Raw genomic sequence first — 18,001 nt, forward strand, 5'->3', positions numbered from 1 at the left:
ACTTACTCTCTGTCATCTTATTTCTCCCTCTCCTTTTCTCCTCTCTGCCTCTCATATTTACTTCTCTTGCTCTCTCCCCTGCTACTACCATTCCTTTCTTCACCTCTCTCTTGCTCTCTATCATATGACCTACAGATGTTGAAGATGATGATGATGATGATGATGGTGACGCCTCAGACCAGGACACGACCCCGTGGGTGGTCCCTCAAGATCCCGTACAGAGATGGAGGAAGAAAAAGATGGAACATGCAGGACCAAGGAAAAAAAAAAGGCGGTGTGGGCGCTGCCAACAATGCCTTGTCGACCACGACTGTGGAACGTGCGGCAACTGTCTGGATAAGCCCAAGTTCGGAGGGCCCAACACCAAGCGACAGTGTTGCATGTATGTTGTTCCATAAGACTTCACTAGTACTAATCTGCCAGGAGAAGATTTAAAGGGATGGTTCTGTATCTATTGGCAGCTAGCAGACCCCATTCGTTTCCAGTAGTATTGTTAACGAAATGCTAACAAGCTTAATGAATTGCATTTTTATAGCGCTTTTCCAAGTGCTCAAAGCGCTTTACAATGGTTCATTCATTCATACTAGTGGACATTTCTCAGTAACACTACTGCCTTTTGCAATATGTGACATTTAAACTGTGTGTGTGTATATATATATATATATATATACATATATATATATATATATATATATATATATATAATATTTAAAAAAAACATCTACCCCTTTAACTTTTATCCTCTAGCCACAGTAGGTTATCACAATGTGGTCTTTTTAAGTGCATTGTTTTCTTTCATTTTATTCAGAAAGCTGAGCAAATCCTTTGCATTAGCATCTCATTCGCCTTAGCCTATATGAAATACACTAGTCACTAAGTGACTGAGTTTTTAACATATAAAAGCGATATTTCTGTTTTCATGATCATTATTCCACATGCAATGATGAAATCAGTAATGCCTTTTATTTATTTTCAACAAAATACATTTTTAATATCAAATCAATTGAATATTGGTAAAAAAAAATCAATTGATGCATCTCTACTATTTACCGTAATTTCCGGACTATAAGCCGCGGCTTTTTACCCATGATTTGAACCCTGCGGCTTATACAACGGTGCGGCTAATCTATGGATTTTTACAGCTAACGCAGAGCCATCTCAGGCTCTGAGCTAACGTAGCTGCGGCTTATAGTCCGGTGCGGCTTATAGTCCGGTGCGGCTTGTATATGGGATTTTCCCTAAATTTGGCTGGTGCGGCTTATATTCAGGTGCGGCTTATAGTCCGGAAATTACGGTATACATGAATACATTAGATATATATACAATTCCCCATGGAGATTGTATACATTTTAAAATCATTCATGTCTTCTACCACCAGATATAAAAAGTGCTTGCAGATGTTGCAGAAGGGAACAGGTGAGTGCTGCTGAAACGTATGCGTCCGTGATTAACTGGTGAATAAGATTCATGTTTTTGCTTTTACACTGCAAAAAATATCAATTTGGTTTAGAACGATATAAAAATTGCAATACCGTGGCAATTTTGAAATCCTGAGATTGTACTTGTAATTCTCTGCTTTAAATGTGTTTCAGATATCCCACCCAAACTAGATAAACTTTTGCTAAAGAATCTCCGTCTTACAAAAAAAAGGTTCTGCTCATTCAAACTTAGAAAAAATTATTCTATTCTATTCTAATTGGACAGTCTTTCTCACTGATAAAATGAAAGCAAACCAACTTTACATCATATCCAAATACTATAACCCTGGTATAACCCAAAAGTTATAACTTCTTCTAATCAATTGGGTTTCTCGTCTCAGAAAGGAGAAAGGTGATCATGAAGAAGAGGAGTCTGTGGCGGCGGCGGCAGCATTCGCGTACCACGTCAACCGATGAGGAAGGAGGAGAGGCAGGGGAGGGCTTGTCCACCTCCATCACCCTCGGCCGCTCCAGGCGGAACATCACACCACGCTGCTATAGCAACCTGCTAAAGTCAGAATCTGAGACGGAAAGTGCTGAAGATGACCCTGAAAAGCCTGCTGCTGCTGCAAGCAGCCAAGGTACTTTAACCACATGGGCCCACTAGCATCCCTATTCTTGTCATGTAAATGAAAATTGACTTAAATTTGGTTGAAAATAGATAAACATCTGGTAATAATAGACATTCTGCGAATAGCGGATCTACAAGCTGTGTCACATGTCACACAACTGCATTGTGAGCTTTTGGAGATATCTGTCTTATACAGAGCTACTGAGGGGGTTGATCCTGTGGTTGGAACTTTCTGATATCGTACCGTTCGCTGTATGTCAGTGCTCCAATAATGCGATACAGTTAGATCTTCATGCTTTAGACAGGTGTATTACTTCACCGTGTACAGCATCTGTGTTTCATAAACAAACCATGAGTTAGAAACAGACAATTAATATTTCAGACAAAGTACAAACATTTGGCGCCCCAGTGTTTGAACAGCATGTACACCTGCAGTCAAAAACCCCTTTCCTGGTCAATCCTCCCTATACTACAGATGGCAGTGAACCTGACGCTTATAAAGCCAACAGCGCCACCCCATGGTTACTTAAATTCATTTGATATTTGTACTCATTTGGCCCTTACACACACACACACACACATATTTATTAGGGCTGTCAATCGATTAGGCATGATTGTCCATAGTTAATCGCGATTAATCGAAATTTTTTATCCTTTCTAAATATACCATAAATCTGTGGTTTTCAACCTTTTTCATATCAAACAGTCTTTTAAAGTGAAGTATGCTGGCACTGGGAACTGGTGTTTATGCTAACAGCTAGCAGTAGAGATAGTTAAATAGCATTCAAGTACATTTATAGCATTGGTCAATTTCATCTGCCTTTTTCTTTTCTGCAGCTACTGCTCCTCGAGATGTCGTATCAGTTCCAGCTAACATTCCTATTGAGCCGATGAAGCCTCGACGACCTGGCCCCAAAGGACCCGGCAGATTTAGGTCTACTAAGGTAACAGTAGTACAGTTTTCTGTTGCACTGCCTGCTTGGTATCATCTAATCAGACATGGGTCAAATAGTATTTGTAAAATAGTTTTAAAGGGTTGCTTTAGTTTACTTGGATACAATAGGTAGGTGTTATTGCCTGGCACTATGAATTGTAAATCCCTTCAAGAATAATACACGGTGGCACAGTTGGTAGTGCTGTCGCCTCACAGCTAGAAGGTCCTGGGTTTGATTCCCACTCGGGACGCTGTGGGTGCTGGCGGCGTGTTTCCTCCTCCGCGTCATCAGTGCCCATACCCGAGGCGGGGTTGGCGAAAGGGCGTTTCTGTGTGGAGTTTGCATGTTCTCCCCGTGTCCCCTAGGGTAGGTACCCCCACAAAAACATGCAGTAATCCTGGTCTCTAAACTGCCTCCCGCTGGCCAGCCGGGGTGCCTGATGGAGGGGAAAGGAACTGGTTGGAATAACGTGTTCCTTCCACGTGCTACGTCCAACCAGGGAAACTCCCCGCTGTCAGGTGTAAAGGAGCAACTTGGACACTCGGTGATGAAGGAAGCATGAGTTCAAGTCCGTTGCTCTCCCCATGTACCCCATATATGGGGACTAGGTTGGCGGAGGGTGTGTAGAGCCCAGGATCACATTATTAGTTAATTGACACAGGGGTGAAAAATGGGTTACAAAATTGAAGAAAAAAAAGAATAATGCAAAAATAAATGTTTGCCAATAGTAATTGGCCCATGCTTGAACCTAACCCTAATTTAACCTCCATTATAAATTATTCTAATTACACTTTTCTTTCCAAACATTCTAATTGTAGCTTATGGCATCATGAGCCTTAAACTCATTTTAATACCAATCTTTGTGATTTTCTCATTGATGCTTATGCATAACTTAAGCTGTGTTCATGGTAAAATGCTTATTTTTTTGTTAATTCCCTAACCTTTTGAGGGAAATTATTTTATATTCCATTGTTTTAATGTGAGGAGACATAAATACCTTATGTCTTGTATATTTTTCCTTTTGGAAGTGTACGCCTATGACATGTATTTTCGTGTCATCGGTCAGTCGTGTTTAAAGTTTCCTTTTCAATAAGCAAACGTAAAACAAAAGGCAACAAATGCATATTATTACCATGAACTCATTCTTGAGTGGATTACAGAATATTGGAATATCTGTTCAACTCTTTCAGGACAGAATGATTCAAATCACTAATGTTATTAACATCTACATTCTACACACAATATATATATATATATCGTAATGTATTTTTTTATTTAATCATTCATTAATGAAGTAGCCATTAGGTTAGTAGAGAAATTCCCTTCCTATCTTTTGTCAGTGGCTGTAGATACACATGGAACTGCTTGTGGAGTAAGAGCTAGCTCACTAGCATGCAAAAAATTCTTGGCCTAATAACACCATGGAAATGGGTGTCTTTGGTCAATCATATACCTGTTTACTATTGTGACCCTCTCCATCCCACTTGTTGATTTTTTTTCTTCATGTGTATCTAAGTCCTGATAGGAATTTGATTTGTTATATCACTTCCTCATTCCCTTCTTTGTTTCTAAGTTATGAATAATTCTCAATGGTATCATGTTGATAGTCACCTCTTTTTCCCCACTTTACCTTTTGCTGCTGCCGATCGCCGCTTTCTGCATGTCACACTAGTATTACTGCAACATATCTCTGAAACCTACCTTGCTGCTGTTTGGCTTAGGCAGAGTCCCCTCCTCCACAGGAACAGGTGGAGATAGAAGGGACGGAGCCCAAGCAAGGATCCAACCCACCCAGAAGCCCCTTGCAGCAGTTGAAGCTGCCACAGATGCAGCGTCTACAAATACATTTACACCGTCTACCTGACTCTATAGCACAGTCATCTCTGCCATCACAGCTGCAGCAGTTACCGCAATGTACAGACCCATGTCCTCTGCAGTCACCACATTCTAGAACACGTTCAAAGCCACCCAAACCCGAAATGTGTGCGCCTCATTCATCACATGCTAGAACACAGTCAGAATTTGAGCCGAGTGTGCCATTTTTATCACAGTGTCAAACACAGCTTCCTCTACAACTGGTGAAGCCCATTACACACCCATCACTAAGTGGTTCATCTCCACAACCAAACAAATCTTTAACTTGCTCACCTCCAAGAACCATTGTGTCTGTACCTCATTGTACTCATTCACGCCCAGAAAACACCTCTGTAACTCATCCACCCCCACTACCAGAGTCTACAATTGATTCAGCTCCCAAGTCTAGAATTGATTTGTTTCCACAGCCCAAGTCTGTTACTCATCCACCCTCACAGCCAGAGTCTAGAACTCCTTCAACAACAGAACCCAAGTCTGTTACTCATCCACCTCTGCTACCAGAGTCTACAATTGATTTAGCGCCACAATCAGAATCTAGAACCGAATCAGTTCCACAACCCCAAACTGTTACTCATCCCCCTCCACAACCTGACTCTGCAAACCATTCAGCTCCACTAGCAAATGAATCTATCGGATGTTCACCTACAGAACCTGACAATGTCAACACGCCTATATCTCGCTCTCGTCCTTGCTCTCATTTAACTTTAGAACACAAGTCTTCAACTGACTCAGTTCCGCAACTTCGGCCTGCAAATTGTTTATCTCCGCAAGCCAACAAGTCTGACACAAAGCTAGGTGCTCTGCACTCATCAGATTCAGGAACACAGTCCTCTCCAACAATATCCAAACTTGTATCACCATCATTTATTCGCCTGCAGTTGCACCGTCTGCCACAGTCTATAGTGCAGGCTCTGCAGTTGAACAAGTTTGTATCTGTTTCACCTTCAGAACCTAAGGAAACTATGACTTTTTTATCTCCTAAAGCCAACAAAGTTGTAAGTCATTCACCTGTACAAGCAAACAAGTCTATAATTCCGTCACTCCCGCAACCTGATTCTGTACCGTCTCTGCCTCTGCAACCTGAGTCTAGAACTCCTGCTTCAAAAGTCAATGCATCTCTAAAAGGTTCAGATACACAACCCAACACATCTTTAACTTTTTCAACTCCAAGGACCAATGAGACTGTACTAAATTGTACTAATTTACACCCAGAACCCAAGTCTGTAACCCCTCCACCCCCACAACCTGAGTCTAGAACTGATTCAGCTCCACAACACGAGTCTAGAACTGATTCAGTTCCACAATCTGAGTCCGTTACTCAGCCACAACCTAACACTGCAAATTATTCAGCTCCAACAGCTGAGTCCATCAGTCTTTCACCTCCACAACCCAACAATGTCAACATGCCTGTACCTCGTTCTCCTCCACAAGTCAATAAGACTGTCACTAATTCAACTTTAGAACATAAGTCTCTAAACCACACAAATCCACAACTTCCTGAAACTTGTTCACCTCTGCAAGCCAACAAGTCTGTTCCTGGTTCTTCTCTACAAGCCATCAAGTCTATTTGTCATTCACCTCCACAAGGCAAAGGGTGTGTATCCCCTCCAACTCCACAAGGAAAAGCAAAACAATCTGTGTCTTCTACACTTCCACAAGCCAATGAGTCTATTTGCCATTTTCCACCTCGAACTCCTGTTCCTGTAATGCAGGCAGTTCTGCCTGTGGCTCAGACTGTAGCACAGCAATATTTGCATGTGGGTTTGGAGCCTGAGCCTGTAGTATCAGCACCACCTAAGCACCCAGAGCCGGTGACACTTGACACAGAGGTCCTGACACAGAGACAGACTCTTAACATAGACATGGAAGTGCATGCTGTTTTGCAAGCACACCCCAAGACTGTTGACCCGAATACAGAGGGACATCAAAATGGCACGCAGCAGGAGCAGCAAAAGGAGGAAATGGATGATCCACCTGAAGAAGAGAAGAGCTCAGATAAAGACACAGTGCTGCAACACGAACCCAGAAATGACTCACCCTATCTCATTCGTCCGCAGAATCCTGCAGATTATGCATCGCAGAGCACCCTGGCAGGGTTTACTAATGGATTCCCCCAAAAGGGCCTTTTGCAGAAGAGGCACAAGATCCGTGTAGACTTCAAGGTGAGTTTTGCATGTGTGGGGCTGCATTTAAAATGTACAGTTGTGTATGGTTGACATTGTCATGCTGAGATCCAAACGTGAATGGATTTGTGTACTGTATTGACTACCATACACAACACTTTACCCAATTCACAGTTCACACTGGACTAGTATAACCTGGGGAACCTATGGTAATGTGTAATAATTGCAGAGGTCATCTGTGATCTTAATCCCATTTTATTTGGCCAGGTCAGGAATTTGTAAAGCAAGATTCCAGGGCAAACCACCTACCTATAACAGAGGTAATCTGACAATACTAGTCACATGTGAATCAGCATCTCAGTAATGTAGTTTTTTTGTTTTCTTTATACTAGTCTTGTGTGAATCAATATCTCAGTAATTTGGGTTTTTAGTTTTCTCATTGCCTTTTTCCTTTCTCTTTCCTGGGCGAGAATTATGTTGGAAATAATGAATTATGGTTTGACAGCATTTTAAGTGCAAATTTGACTCATCTAATACACAGCATGCACAGTAAAATCTCATCAAATTAATAAAGTTCATTTCTGAGAATGTAGAAGAAGGCAATCCCTCATACTGTATTCACTTGCAATTATATATAATATATGTATTGGTACCAACACTGGTATACAGATCATCATTCTTTGATCTGTTTCTGCCAGGGGGGCAGTCAGCCAGATATTTCGTGAAGCCTCATTTGAAATCGGTAGTTCATATAATGGCCTGTTGTGGCGCTGGACTGGACCCAAAAAGCCCCATAGCTCCATAGAGGCCCATGTATTTTGGCCCAACTTCACCTAGACTGTATTACCTTAATAAACATGGTCATGAATACTTTCTTCTTCCAGTCACTAGTTTAAAGTCTCATTTCTAATGTCATAATATTCTTTTTGGAAAATTATGGTCCCATTAATTAAAAAAATGACCATAAAGAAAAAAAAACATCGCGTATGTTCTGAGGGGCGTGGCTACCGTTACAGTCTATGATCGGGATTCCCCTCCCACTCGAGTCAAAATAAAAACCAACGGAGAAGAAGGGGGGAAGTCCCGCCTCGTTGTCTGGGCAGCCAATGGCCAGCTGGTCCAAAACGGAGCCAGCCAATGGTACCAAACGGATCTAGAAAGATGGCGACTTACATCAGGAATTACCATATGATTACAGGCTTCATTTTACGTTCATGTTAGACCCGGCGAACGCTTTGTCCATATTTTTTACAGTCTATGGTTTCTGCCCAGTTTTTTCTTTTCTCTCCTCTTCTAACGCAAGCACGAAAAAAAAGAGAATTTCACCACTTCTTCTTACACCTGTGCTATGGCAATAAAGCTGATTCTGATTAGGTTATCTGATTTGTACAAATGAAATCACGTCAATGTCATATTTGTATACAGGAAAAAAAATCTTTGTTTATGACTGCTCACCTAAAGTGTCAAAGTATTGTGTCAAAAGAATTTAAGCAAATTACCTGGTGTACAAATTCAACTAAATTGAATCTTACAACTTGCCTGTTGTAAACCACACACTCTAACACAGGATGTTACTGTGTATAGTAGTGTGGGAGACCCATTCACAGAAAGATTAAGCTTAAATCTCAAGGACTAAAGTACAGATCCATATAGGACTCCGATCAACAAAGAATATAGTGGGTGTGTCACTGTGTCTGATAATAATTTTGACATTTGATAGTCAGACATTGGAAATGTGTCTGCAATATAGAAATGTTGTTTCAAGTAAGGCCGTGAATAATCTATTGCAAGTTACATGTACATCTACCATTAGATACAATAAATGGCGGCTTACATCAAACATTTCAATGTTGCAGGCATGCCGTAGATGACATTTAATTACCGGTATTACCCCTTTGTGAGAATGTATTAATATGATTAATTAATTGGCTTCAGCCTAAACCTTTTTGGTCCTTGCTAAGGTTGTAAGAAAATAATTATGATCAAACGAATACATTCAATGTTCATTCTATGACCAAAATAAACTGAAACTGAATTAACTTATGGTATGAAATTATAAAATAGAATATCTCCCTAGTCCTACTCAGGTTTGGTTTGATATTAAAACCCTTGTATGCAATGTGATTCAGCAGACCAGAATTCTGCATGTGCCTGTATAGTGTACAGGCACATGCAGTATATACATGTGTGTATGTGTGTCCTCTCACTCACAGGAAGACTGTGCTGTGCAGAATGTGTGGCTGATGGGTGGTCTCAGCGTCCTCACCTCCGTCCCTACTACGCCTCTGCCAGTCTGTCTGCTATGTGCCAGTAAAGGACATCATGAGGTAAAACATGATTTTAAAAAGCCTGTTTTCTCTATGGCAATTGATAATCCCTTAGTGGCTCAGTTGCAACAAATATGGAGAAATCTTCTTATAATACAGTATTCGGTTTTTGTTTTCCGCAGATTTCCATACAGCAAGCAATACGATATTGTAATTATTTTATATTTGTTTATAGAGGGACAGACAGTAGGCTGACAGGAAATGGGGGAGAGAGATGGGGGAGTGACATGCATTAAAGGCCGTCGGGATCGGGAGTCGAACCCGCGGCACACTGCCAGACTCGGTCACGGCCACGGTGCCTGGACCGCTGAGCCATGGCCCAGGTCATTGTAACATTTTTTATGAGTGAATTTATCGTCCTCATGCTCCTGTTTCATCTGCCCTTAGATGATATACTGCCAGGTCTGCTGTGAGCCCTTCCATAGCTTCTGCCTGCTGCCAGAAGAACGCCCCTTAGAGGATAACAAGGAGAACTGGTGCTGCCGGCGCTGCAAGTTCTGCCATGTCTGTGGCCGTAAAAGCAAGAGCACCAAGGTATGCAGCTCTTCCTCTCCAGGCACACAGTAAAATCCTCTGTTAATTTACACATGACTGTACAAATATAACCAAGTGAGTCTGTAAGGGTCCATTTTGTGGATGTTTTTTACGGAGTACAGTATCTGATAAATGGGGTTTTTAACACAAACATTGAAGACAAAGGTGAGGACGCAAATTCTGATTGGCCAGAATGAGATGATGTACGATAAAAGCGCCCCTCACTTCACATGGGTGTGATTTTGAAGTAAAAGGCACTATACACAAACGGTTAATTAAGGCCATTCAAAACTCTTAAAAGCATATGTTTTGAATAGTTAAGTTGTCTAGTAATGGGTAGTGCCTGGTATTTATGCTAGGCTGGAAACAGCAGTAGCGTGACATGGTGATAAGCGTCTACTGTATTCTGCGCTGTGCGTTCGTGCCCAGTGTTTTTTGTGGGTGCCGAGTTGTTTAGAAGCGATTTTAGGAGAACGCTCGAGTTCTTGAATTTGATTATTGTTGACATCATAATATTGTCTTATAGTATCTATAGTATTTGGCATGGGTAAACTAGGGAACCAGTTGTTTCTTGACGATACATGTAGAATGTAAAAATCCCTAATTTATTTAATGTCTCTTCTTTTGTAGCCTGTTTTACAGTGCAGGAGATGCCAAAATTGCTACCATCCTTCGTGTTTAGGACCAACCTACCCTAAGCCCATGAACAGTACTTTGCCTTGGGTAAGTGCCAGTAAATTAAGAAATACATTGATAACACTGTCTTGTATTAAATTCAGTACATTGATAACACTGACCAAATTGGCATCATGTTTTTAAATTGTACATGGTAACTGCTCAAACAAGGTCTCAGATCAGATGTTAAACAAAATATATTTCAACAAACTGTAGGTGCAGATGATGGTGCTTGTAAAAGGCATATTAAAATAATTCCCATGTTCAGGTAATTTCTTTTTTCCCTCTGTTCAAGCTTTAACTGTCACACTCTATGCCACTAAATGTGTAGGTGTGCATGACATGTATTCGGTGTAAGAGCTGTGGTGTGACACCTGGGAAGGTCTGGAACCACGAACCTCAGGACCTCTGTCCTGTCTGTACTACTTTACACAAAAAAGGTAGGACAGCTGACAGTGGCAAAGTAGAAAACTTTACCTTTTTAAGTATTTTTATTTAAGTTCTTCCACTCTTGTCTTAACTTAGTGCACAGTTCAGAAACGGCAGCGCTCACAAATCTCCTTCAGGTACCTTTTATTTAATGAGGCATGGGCAGCATATGAAAATTCAACGTGTTTCCGCACACTGCCCTCTTCAGTGTATGAATAAGGTTGGGTGCTGAACCTTGTACACATAAGCTTGCCTGTGCCTAATTAAATAAAGGTACCTGAAGTCCAAAATTCCTCTGAAGCATTGTACTGTGAATGTTCCGCTGAGAGATTCATATGAATGGCATTTGTTCTTAACGGAACCCATGAATTTACCACAGGGAATTTCTGCACTGTATGCCAGAAGTGCTATGAAGACAACAGCCATGACCGTCTGATGATGCAGTGTTCCAAGTGTAACCACTGGGTGCATTCCAAATGTGAAGGACTCTCGGGTGAGTGGCTCTCAATGTATTTGACACATTATAATAATCTTTCAACCAGAAATGTACAAATCCCTACATGAAGGTCTTCATTCCAAGTTATAGTTCTCTTCAGTACATGAGTCATTTTGCAAAGACGCATGCTTGATTTTGTCAGTGTTTGAGTTTCTCTTACTTCAGTACAGATGATACTAATTAAGGCTCTGTTCCATTTAGTGTGCAGTGGTTCTCAAACTTTTTAATTTCAAGTAACCTCATAACTCTGAGTGTACAAATGAGAGTACACTCAGAGTTACAGACCTGTATAGGGCCATTTGGAACCCACTCCAGGACACTTTGAGACCCACTTGTGTATAGCAGAGTGTTTCCAGTGAGCCAACACGCACAATAGCATCACCCTGACTCTGTTTGACCAGAATGGAACAGAGACTTCATTAGTAACACCTGTGAAGGTAGGGAAGGGGCCAAAGTTCTTCCCAAACTGGTGTGCATATAGCCCATTACTGTTGTGTGTGTTTTTCTAGATGAGCTGTGGGAAATGCTGTCCAGCCAGCCAAACGGCTTGGTGTTCACGTGTTCACCCTGCAGCCAATCAGAGGCTACTCCCAGCCCCTGGAGGGAGGAGCTACAGGGTAGGCTGAAGGCTGGGCTGGAGAGCGTGCTGACAGAGCTCCTTTCCTCAAACACTGCAGAGCATATCATCCTCTGTAAAGAGGTAAGAGTCCATTTAGTAGGTACTGGCTATTATTAAAATTGCCAGGTGAGATTATTGCAGTATAGTTGCCTGTATTTTCGAGAAAGTTTGACATTGTTGCAAGGGAACAGTAAGCCATCTGTTCCATAGAGACCTTTTTCATTCATTAATTGTCGTACACATTCACTAAATTAGAACACATAATAAAAGTAATTGAAAAAAACAACTTTCGCATTCGGACAATATCAGTCACCAGAACTTTGGGTGTGACATGGTTCAAATGGAGATTGAAGTTGAATGGGCTTAAATAGGTGGGGTATCTGACCGAATTAAATATCTAAATATTGAATCAAAGCAACCTAAAAACACTCTTGAAAACATATAGACTGTTAATATTAACATACAATATGTGAACAATATGTGAACATAATTATCTTGTTTCAGTGTAAGGCAGCCAGCTGCACAGATTGTATCAGGGACCAACAGAAGCCTGTCTGTGATCTACATGCAATGAGAGAGAAGCTAAAGGCAGGCTGTTACAATTCACTTGTAAGTATCCTATACTATCCTCTTTTATTTTTAGAAATAAAAACAAAACAAAAAACATCAGCACAGTTGAAAGTGACTTGAATCCTGCAACAATTTCTTGACGCAAATGTCTTGTTTTGTCCTCTTCCCCACTCAGAATGCATTCCACGAAGATGTTGTCTCGGTGATCGGAAAGTGGCTTAAAGAAGAGGATTGTCATCCTGAGGAAGATCAAAGGCTGAACAATCAGGCGATGGAACACTACCTCAAGGTAAGTTGAATCCTCTTAATGTTACCTTTTCCTCTGCCACACATTTCTGCTCTAGCGTGCTGGTACCGTGGTTCTCTCACAGTTTACCTGCATTACCTATTCACTGGTGTATTGGTAGCATGTGTGTGCAATTATACATATTTTTCTCACAATGTAATTCAAATAACAATAATGAACTTTTGTATGTGATGAGGGCAATTGTTGTCTATATCCCACACCAGTATACAATACACATGACTTAAGGCTGCAACAACGAATCGATTAAATCGATAAAAATCGATAATTAAATTCGTTGCCAACGAATTATCTTATCGATTATTATCGCGGGTGTTTTCCAACATTAAAATGTAACGTAAAGCTGCTTTCTTTTTACCGTTCCGTAACGGCACTAGGCTGAACGAACAATATGCAACGGGTCGGTATAAACACAACACAGGGCACGTTCGGAAATAGCGCACTGAGCGCACTGTGCAATGCAAACTAATAGGCGATTGCGCTCCCGGTGTGCATTTCCAAACGCACCCACAATATTGTCTTGAACGTGACCAGAGCGCCCGGTCCGCATCTACCCCTCTCTCTCCCAACTAACTTCAGTCTCCCCCACACACACACACACACAGAGAGGGAGAGCGTCAGCTCTGTGGCTGCGATGATCTGCTTGCAAAATGCCCCAAACAGGTCCCAAAACATGGCATTTGTGAGCACGGCCACTGTCCATATTTGTTTGTCTTATGACAAAAAATGCTCCACAATGTCTGAATCTGTGAGCTTGCAGGCTGTCTACGACGAGCACTATAGCAGTGTAGCTTGCTAACGATCGTTAGCTCCTCATTTGTTCCACCTGTGTAATCACAGCAGCGCATTGAAGTGGGCACAGGGCAAAAATCTCCGTGAAGTGAACGTTTTTGCTTAATGATTTATTCAGTGCTGTTTAACTTTAGCAATATGTGATCATAGAACCTAGACCCTAGAGAACATGCCAATATGGCTGCTATAAGAACGGTTTCCCCTATCAGCTAGCATGCTACTTAATTGTAACTTGTGTGCACTGTGTGTGTGTGTGTGTGTGTGTGTGTGTGTGTGTGTGTGTGTGACTGTGTGCGTGCGTGCGTGCGTGTCCACACAGACTGTGTAGGACAGTGGTTCTCATAGTGGGAGTTCCAGCTACATTATAGATAGTTAGGAAGTAAACCAAGTGGACCCTAAAGGGTCTGTAACAGAGAGTGCAAAAATGGAACCAAATGGACTCACAATTGATTTTACCATAGAAATTAAAAAATAAAAATTGGGGTCCCAGAGATAGAAATGGAAAGAGACAGTCAGCTATACACGGTCAACATTACAGATTACAGTATCATTACAAGTAGGAATGGCAATGAAATCAAATTGGATAAAAAAAGGGGGTAAAATATTAATTTTGAATGAGTATTCATTTTTATTGTCTTTATTGTTAGTGTTTATATGCCTAAAATAATTTGAAGCTAATTTTTTTAAGTAATTGCAAAAAGGTGCCATAATCCGATTCATCGATTCATCGTTTAAATAATCGGCCGATGAATCGATTATGAAATTAATCGTTAGTTGCAGCCCTAACATGACTACATGATAAAGATCTATCTTTCATTGAAACACTGTACAGAGCAGTTGACGATGTTCTCTCTGCTGCTCTTTGGATTGCCAGCTTCAACAGTTACCTGTTGAAGCTCCAATCCTTAATTTTTTCTCTGCCATCTATGTTTGAAATCGTAGCTAAAGGTGATAACTACGTTCGTAGACAACCGTATACTCCATATATGAAAGCGGCGACCGTCAATTTACCTTTTAACATTGCTCCGGTTACTATGGAGAGCCTCCGTCCCCACCAGCTATGGGATTTCTAAATCCAGCTCCATTGAGCCTCCATTATAACAGGATTTTCAAAGCGCTGTATCTCTAAAGCTTCGAGCGATGTCCATGGTGAGCCGTCGCGCATCCCGGCGATGGTAAATCATTTGTGAGTTTGTATCGCATCACTGAGCACATGTAATGATAGCTAAGGGGTATGAGCTACTGCTAACGATGACTGTGCTCACAACAACAGCCCCCACCTCTCTGAATAACCCAGAAATGAAACAAGGAGCGTAGAGTGAGAGCGGACGTGTGGCATACGTTACGTGTGCTTATGCTACCACCTAGCAGCAGTAATAAAGTTAACTTTAAAATGTTGTCTATATTACAGTTGATGGAGCAGGTTTTCAGTTGGTGCGATAGACGCAATATGAAAACTTGGGAGCCAGTCTCCAAAGATTTCCCATGGTAAGTTTTTCTAATAATTTAACCACAAAGTGTTCCCATAGGCCCTGTACTTATTTGACAGTATTCGTGCGGGCTACACTAAATCGTCTAATTGAATAGAATCATTTCCTTCCTTCCTAAATAGAGCTGTAGAAATGTGTCTTGTTGACATTAAAGGCACATTGGCAACTTGAATACTTATCCAGAACATAAAATCATAAAAAGAAAAAGTGTTCGTCTTTAGTTTAAAAAGTGCTTTATTTGTGTTTTATACACAACCAAGTGTAGCCTAGTTATTAACAACAGCTTGAACAAATATCTATAACCAGATATACCTATTTGACAGTGCGATGCAGAAACATAATTGCCTTGATATATAACGAGTGTTGGCTGAATACAAATACAAGATTACTGTGATTATGGTAAATTCACATGTAAGGATGGAGCTCATACATTTTTATTGATAAAGATCACCTTATCGAGCAGGCTTAGCCGGGTCCTTATCGAGCCCACTATCAAGCATTTGCTATTATTTTGTTTGTTTGTTTGTTCCTTTTTGTATCTTTTTCAGCGGCATGCTCCCTGAGGCAGTTCTTCCTCCCTCCAAGGAGCACAGTTATGCACGGTGGCAGGAGAGAACCCCTCAGGACAGAAGCGGCAGTCCTTGCAATGGTATGGAAGTTGCTGTATGGACCAACTGTCATTGATGGATAATAACAATATAACGCCCTCTCCCTCAATTTCTTGACGTTTCTTTTATGGCCATGTGTCTTATTGTTTTTATTTTTACTTAGTTATTACAGTTTTCCACCATTTCTTGTTTTGTATTATCATGAGCATGATATAGTGGGCCATAGGGGATGAATCACTGTCACGTCAGCAAATATGTGTGTATGTGTAGATAAAGCTAGGTAAGCTTTAAGGTCTATTCATATTCATTCAGTTTTAAGTGAAGAGGTGACCTCTGTTTTACTAACCACCGTTTCAGTGATGTGTTTGGGTGAGTGGTCAGTCGCTTACCACCACGGTGTGAAGTCATGTTGGAACTGGAGTATGAATAGGCCTTTAGTTAGCAAGCCTCTATTCATGGCACTGTCATGCAAAATAAGATGAAAACAAAACAAACAGGAATCCCTATTTTTCTGAAGACCTGCATCAAAATAACCGATTTCCGTTTGTCGCTTTGTCGTTTCATATTGTATATGGGTAATACAATTGGATATCAGAATAATCCGAACCTTAATTTATTTTGTATTCAGTTTTTTATTTATTTTATCCCTGAACACATTATAAAATGAGGTTACTGAAGTAAAACAGAATTACAATGAATATATCAAACTTATGGTAACAGTGAGTACCTCTCCACAGATGATGGCCTTAACCCATTGACAAAGATAACACTGTTTTGGGCACAGTTTGCACCTTGACATCTGTAAGAATACGTTAAAATGACTTACCGGTAATTCATAATCTCTGACACATACAAACTTAAGTAAGCTAGTAAGCAGAACCCTCTATCACACACACACACACACACACTGAAAATTATATAATCTCAGGAGAACATGTGTGTCAGTTATAAATGGCCATCCATGTAAATAAAGTGAATAATATAATTTGATCTTACACTTTAATATAAAGTATAAATCTTTCACTCTTCCAACAGGTGTAAAGAAAGACTTTGGTGACAAGAGGCAGTGCGCTCTGTGCCAACAGTGTGGAGATTACGCCCCCAATGTGAGTCACTACCTTTCTTTGTTACTCTAACCTTTTAGACCTGAGGGCGATTATAAAAATGTCTTCTAAATCCTAACCTAAGTTTTATGGAAAACGTATATCTTTGAATTGTTCCAAAACCGTTATTTTAACTCTGTCTGCCTGGTGGCGGCAGTAGGTAGTTAAACCCTTCCAGGGCATATTCTCTATATATATTTACGACAGCGCTCGTAGTTTCAGACAATGAAAATCCTACTTTGAACGCGGGAATGTTTGTCCGAGCATAGACATGGTAACGCCCCACCTGCCTCTGATTGGCCTACCGACACTGCCGGCCTCACCAGAATTTCCTCCGTGGTGGAGGATACATGCTGGATTGTCTGCCACAAGGTTACTCTGTGGTGGGAAATAATACAAGAGAATGATAGCTTGGCACGCGCGACAGTAACTTTTATTTTTGTAGAAGAAGCAAACTAATATTGTTTATGCTGTTTGCTTTGATGGAATAATTGATTGCGGCTAAACTGTTTCATATTTAGTGTAAACCTTTAGGTACGAACATGTTCGTACTTAGCAGATAACGTTCCTGGTGGTTGGGGTTGGTACGAATATGTTCGTACTTAGTAGTCAAATAATAAAAAATCGCTTATAAGAGGTTTCTGCCCGACAGTGACTATATATAGTAAGTAACAACTAAAATTACACAGATGCTTTGCTTTCCCGGATTGAAAGTTGTTTACACTTAATTGTGTTTATGTAATTTTCCACAGGATGAAGGCAGGCTGCTGTACTTGGGTCAGAACGACTGGGCCCATGTGAATTGCTGCCTGTGGTCTGCTGAGGTGTATGAAGATAATGGTGCTCTTTTGCAAGTGCACAGTGCTCTCTCAAGGGGGCGCCTCCTGGTGAGTATGCACTAAACTACAGCTGAAAAAAATGAATTAGATTTAAGAATTCCCTGTAAAAATCGAATTGATCAAACCAGTGAAAATATTTACTCACATTGTATCATGTCTGTTGTGTTTGTGCAAATTGCAATTGATTTTGATAGAAAACTAACCAACCGACTTCTTTGGACACATTAAATTTA

The 18,001-nt window shown here is 40.8% G+C and overlaps 1 protein-coding gene across 3 annotated transcripts in view; it reads left to right on the forward strand.

Annotated features, from left to right (window-relative positions):
- Positions 1 to 18,001, forward strand: part of kmt2ba (lysine (K)-specific methyltransferase 2Ba) — a 39,404-nt gene that overhangs the window by 7,855 nt on the left and 13,548 nt on the right. For 2 of the 3 annotated variants that reach the window (XM_083775513.1, XM_083775514.1), the window contains exons 6-22: positions 136 to 382; positions 1,379 to 1,416; positions 1,820 to 2,059; positions 2,887 to 2,993; positions 4,706 to 7,021; positions 9,196 to 9,309; positions 9,697 to 9,843; positions 10,474 to 10,566; positions 10,850 to 10,958; positions 11,327 to 11,440; positions 11,953 to 12,143; positions 12,567 to 12,671; positions 12,808 to 12,921; positions 15,140 to 15,216; positions 15,767 to 15,867; positions 16,862 to 16,932; positions 17,682 to 17,816. In XM_083775513.1, the coding sequence (XP_083631639.1) occupies positions 136 to 382; positions 1,379 to 1,416; positions 1,820 to 2,059; positions 2,887 to 2,993; positions 4,706 to 7,021; positions 9,196 to 9,309; positions 9,697 to 9,843; positions 10,474 to 10,566; positions 10,850 to 10,958; positions 11,327 to 11,440; positions 11,953 to 12,143; positions 12,567 to 12,671; positions 12,808 to 12,921; positions 15,140 to 15,216; positions 15,767 to 15,867; positions 16,862 to 16,932; positions 17,682 to 17,816 (4,319 nt within the window). The remainder of the gene's footprint in view (positions 1 to 135; positions 383 to 1,378; positions 1,417 to 1,819; positions 2,060 to 2,886; positions 2,994 to 4,705; positions 7,022 to 9,195; positions 9,310 to 9,696; positions 9,844 to 10,473; positions 10,567 to 10,849; positions 10,959 to 11,326; positions 11,441 to 11,952; positions 12,144 to 12,566; positions 12,672 to 12,807; positions 12,922 to 15,139; positions 15,217 to 15,766; positions 15,868 to 16,861; positions 16,933 to 17,681; positions 17,817 to 18,001) is intronic. The other variant, XM_083775515.1, reaches the window with a different exon arrangement.

Source organism: Protomyctophum parallelum (genome assembly GCF_964188405.1).
Source record: "Protomyctophum parallelum genome assembly, chromosome: 1".
NCBI lineage: Eukaryota > Metazoa > Chordata > Actinopteri > Myctophiformes > Myctophidae > Protomyctophum > Protomyctophum parallelum.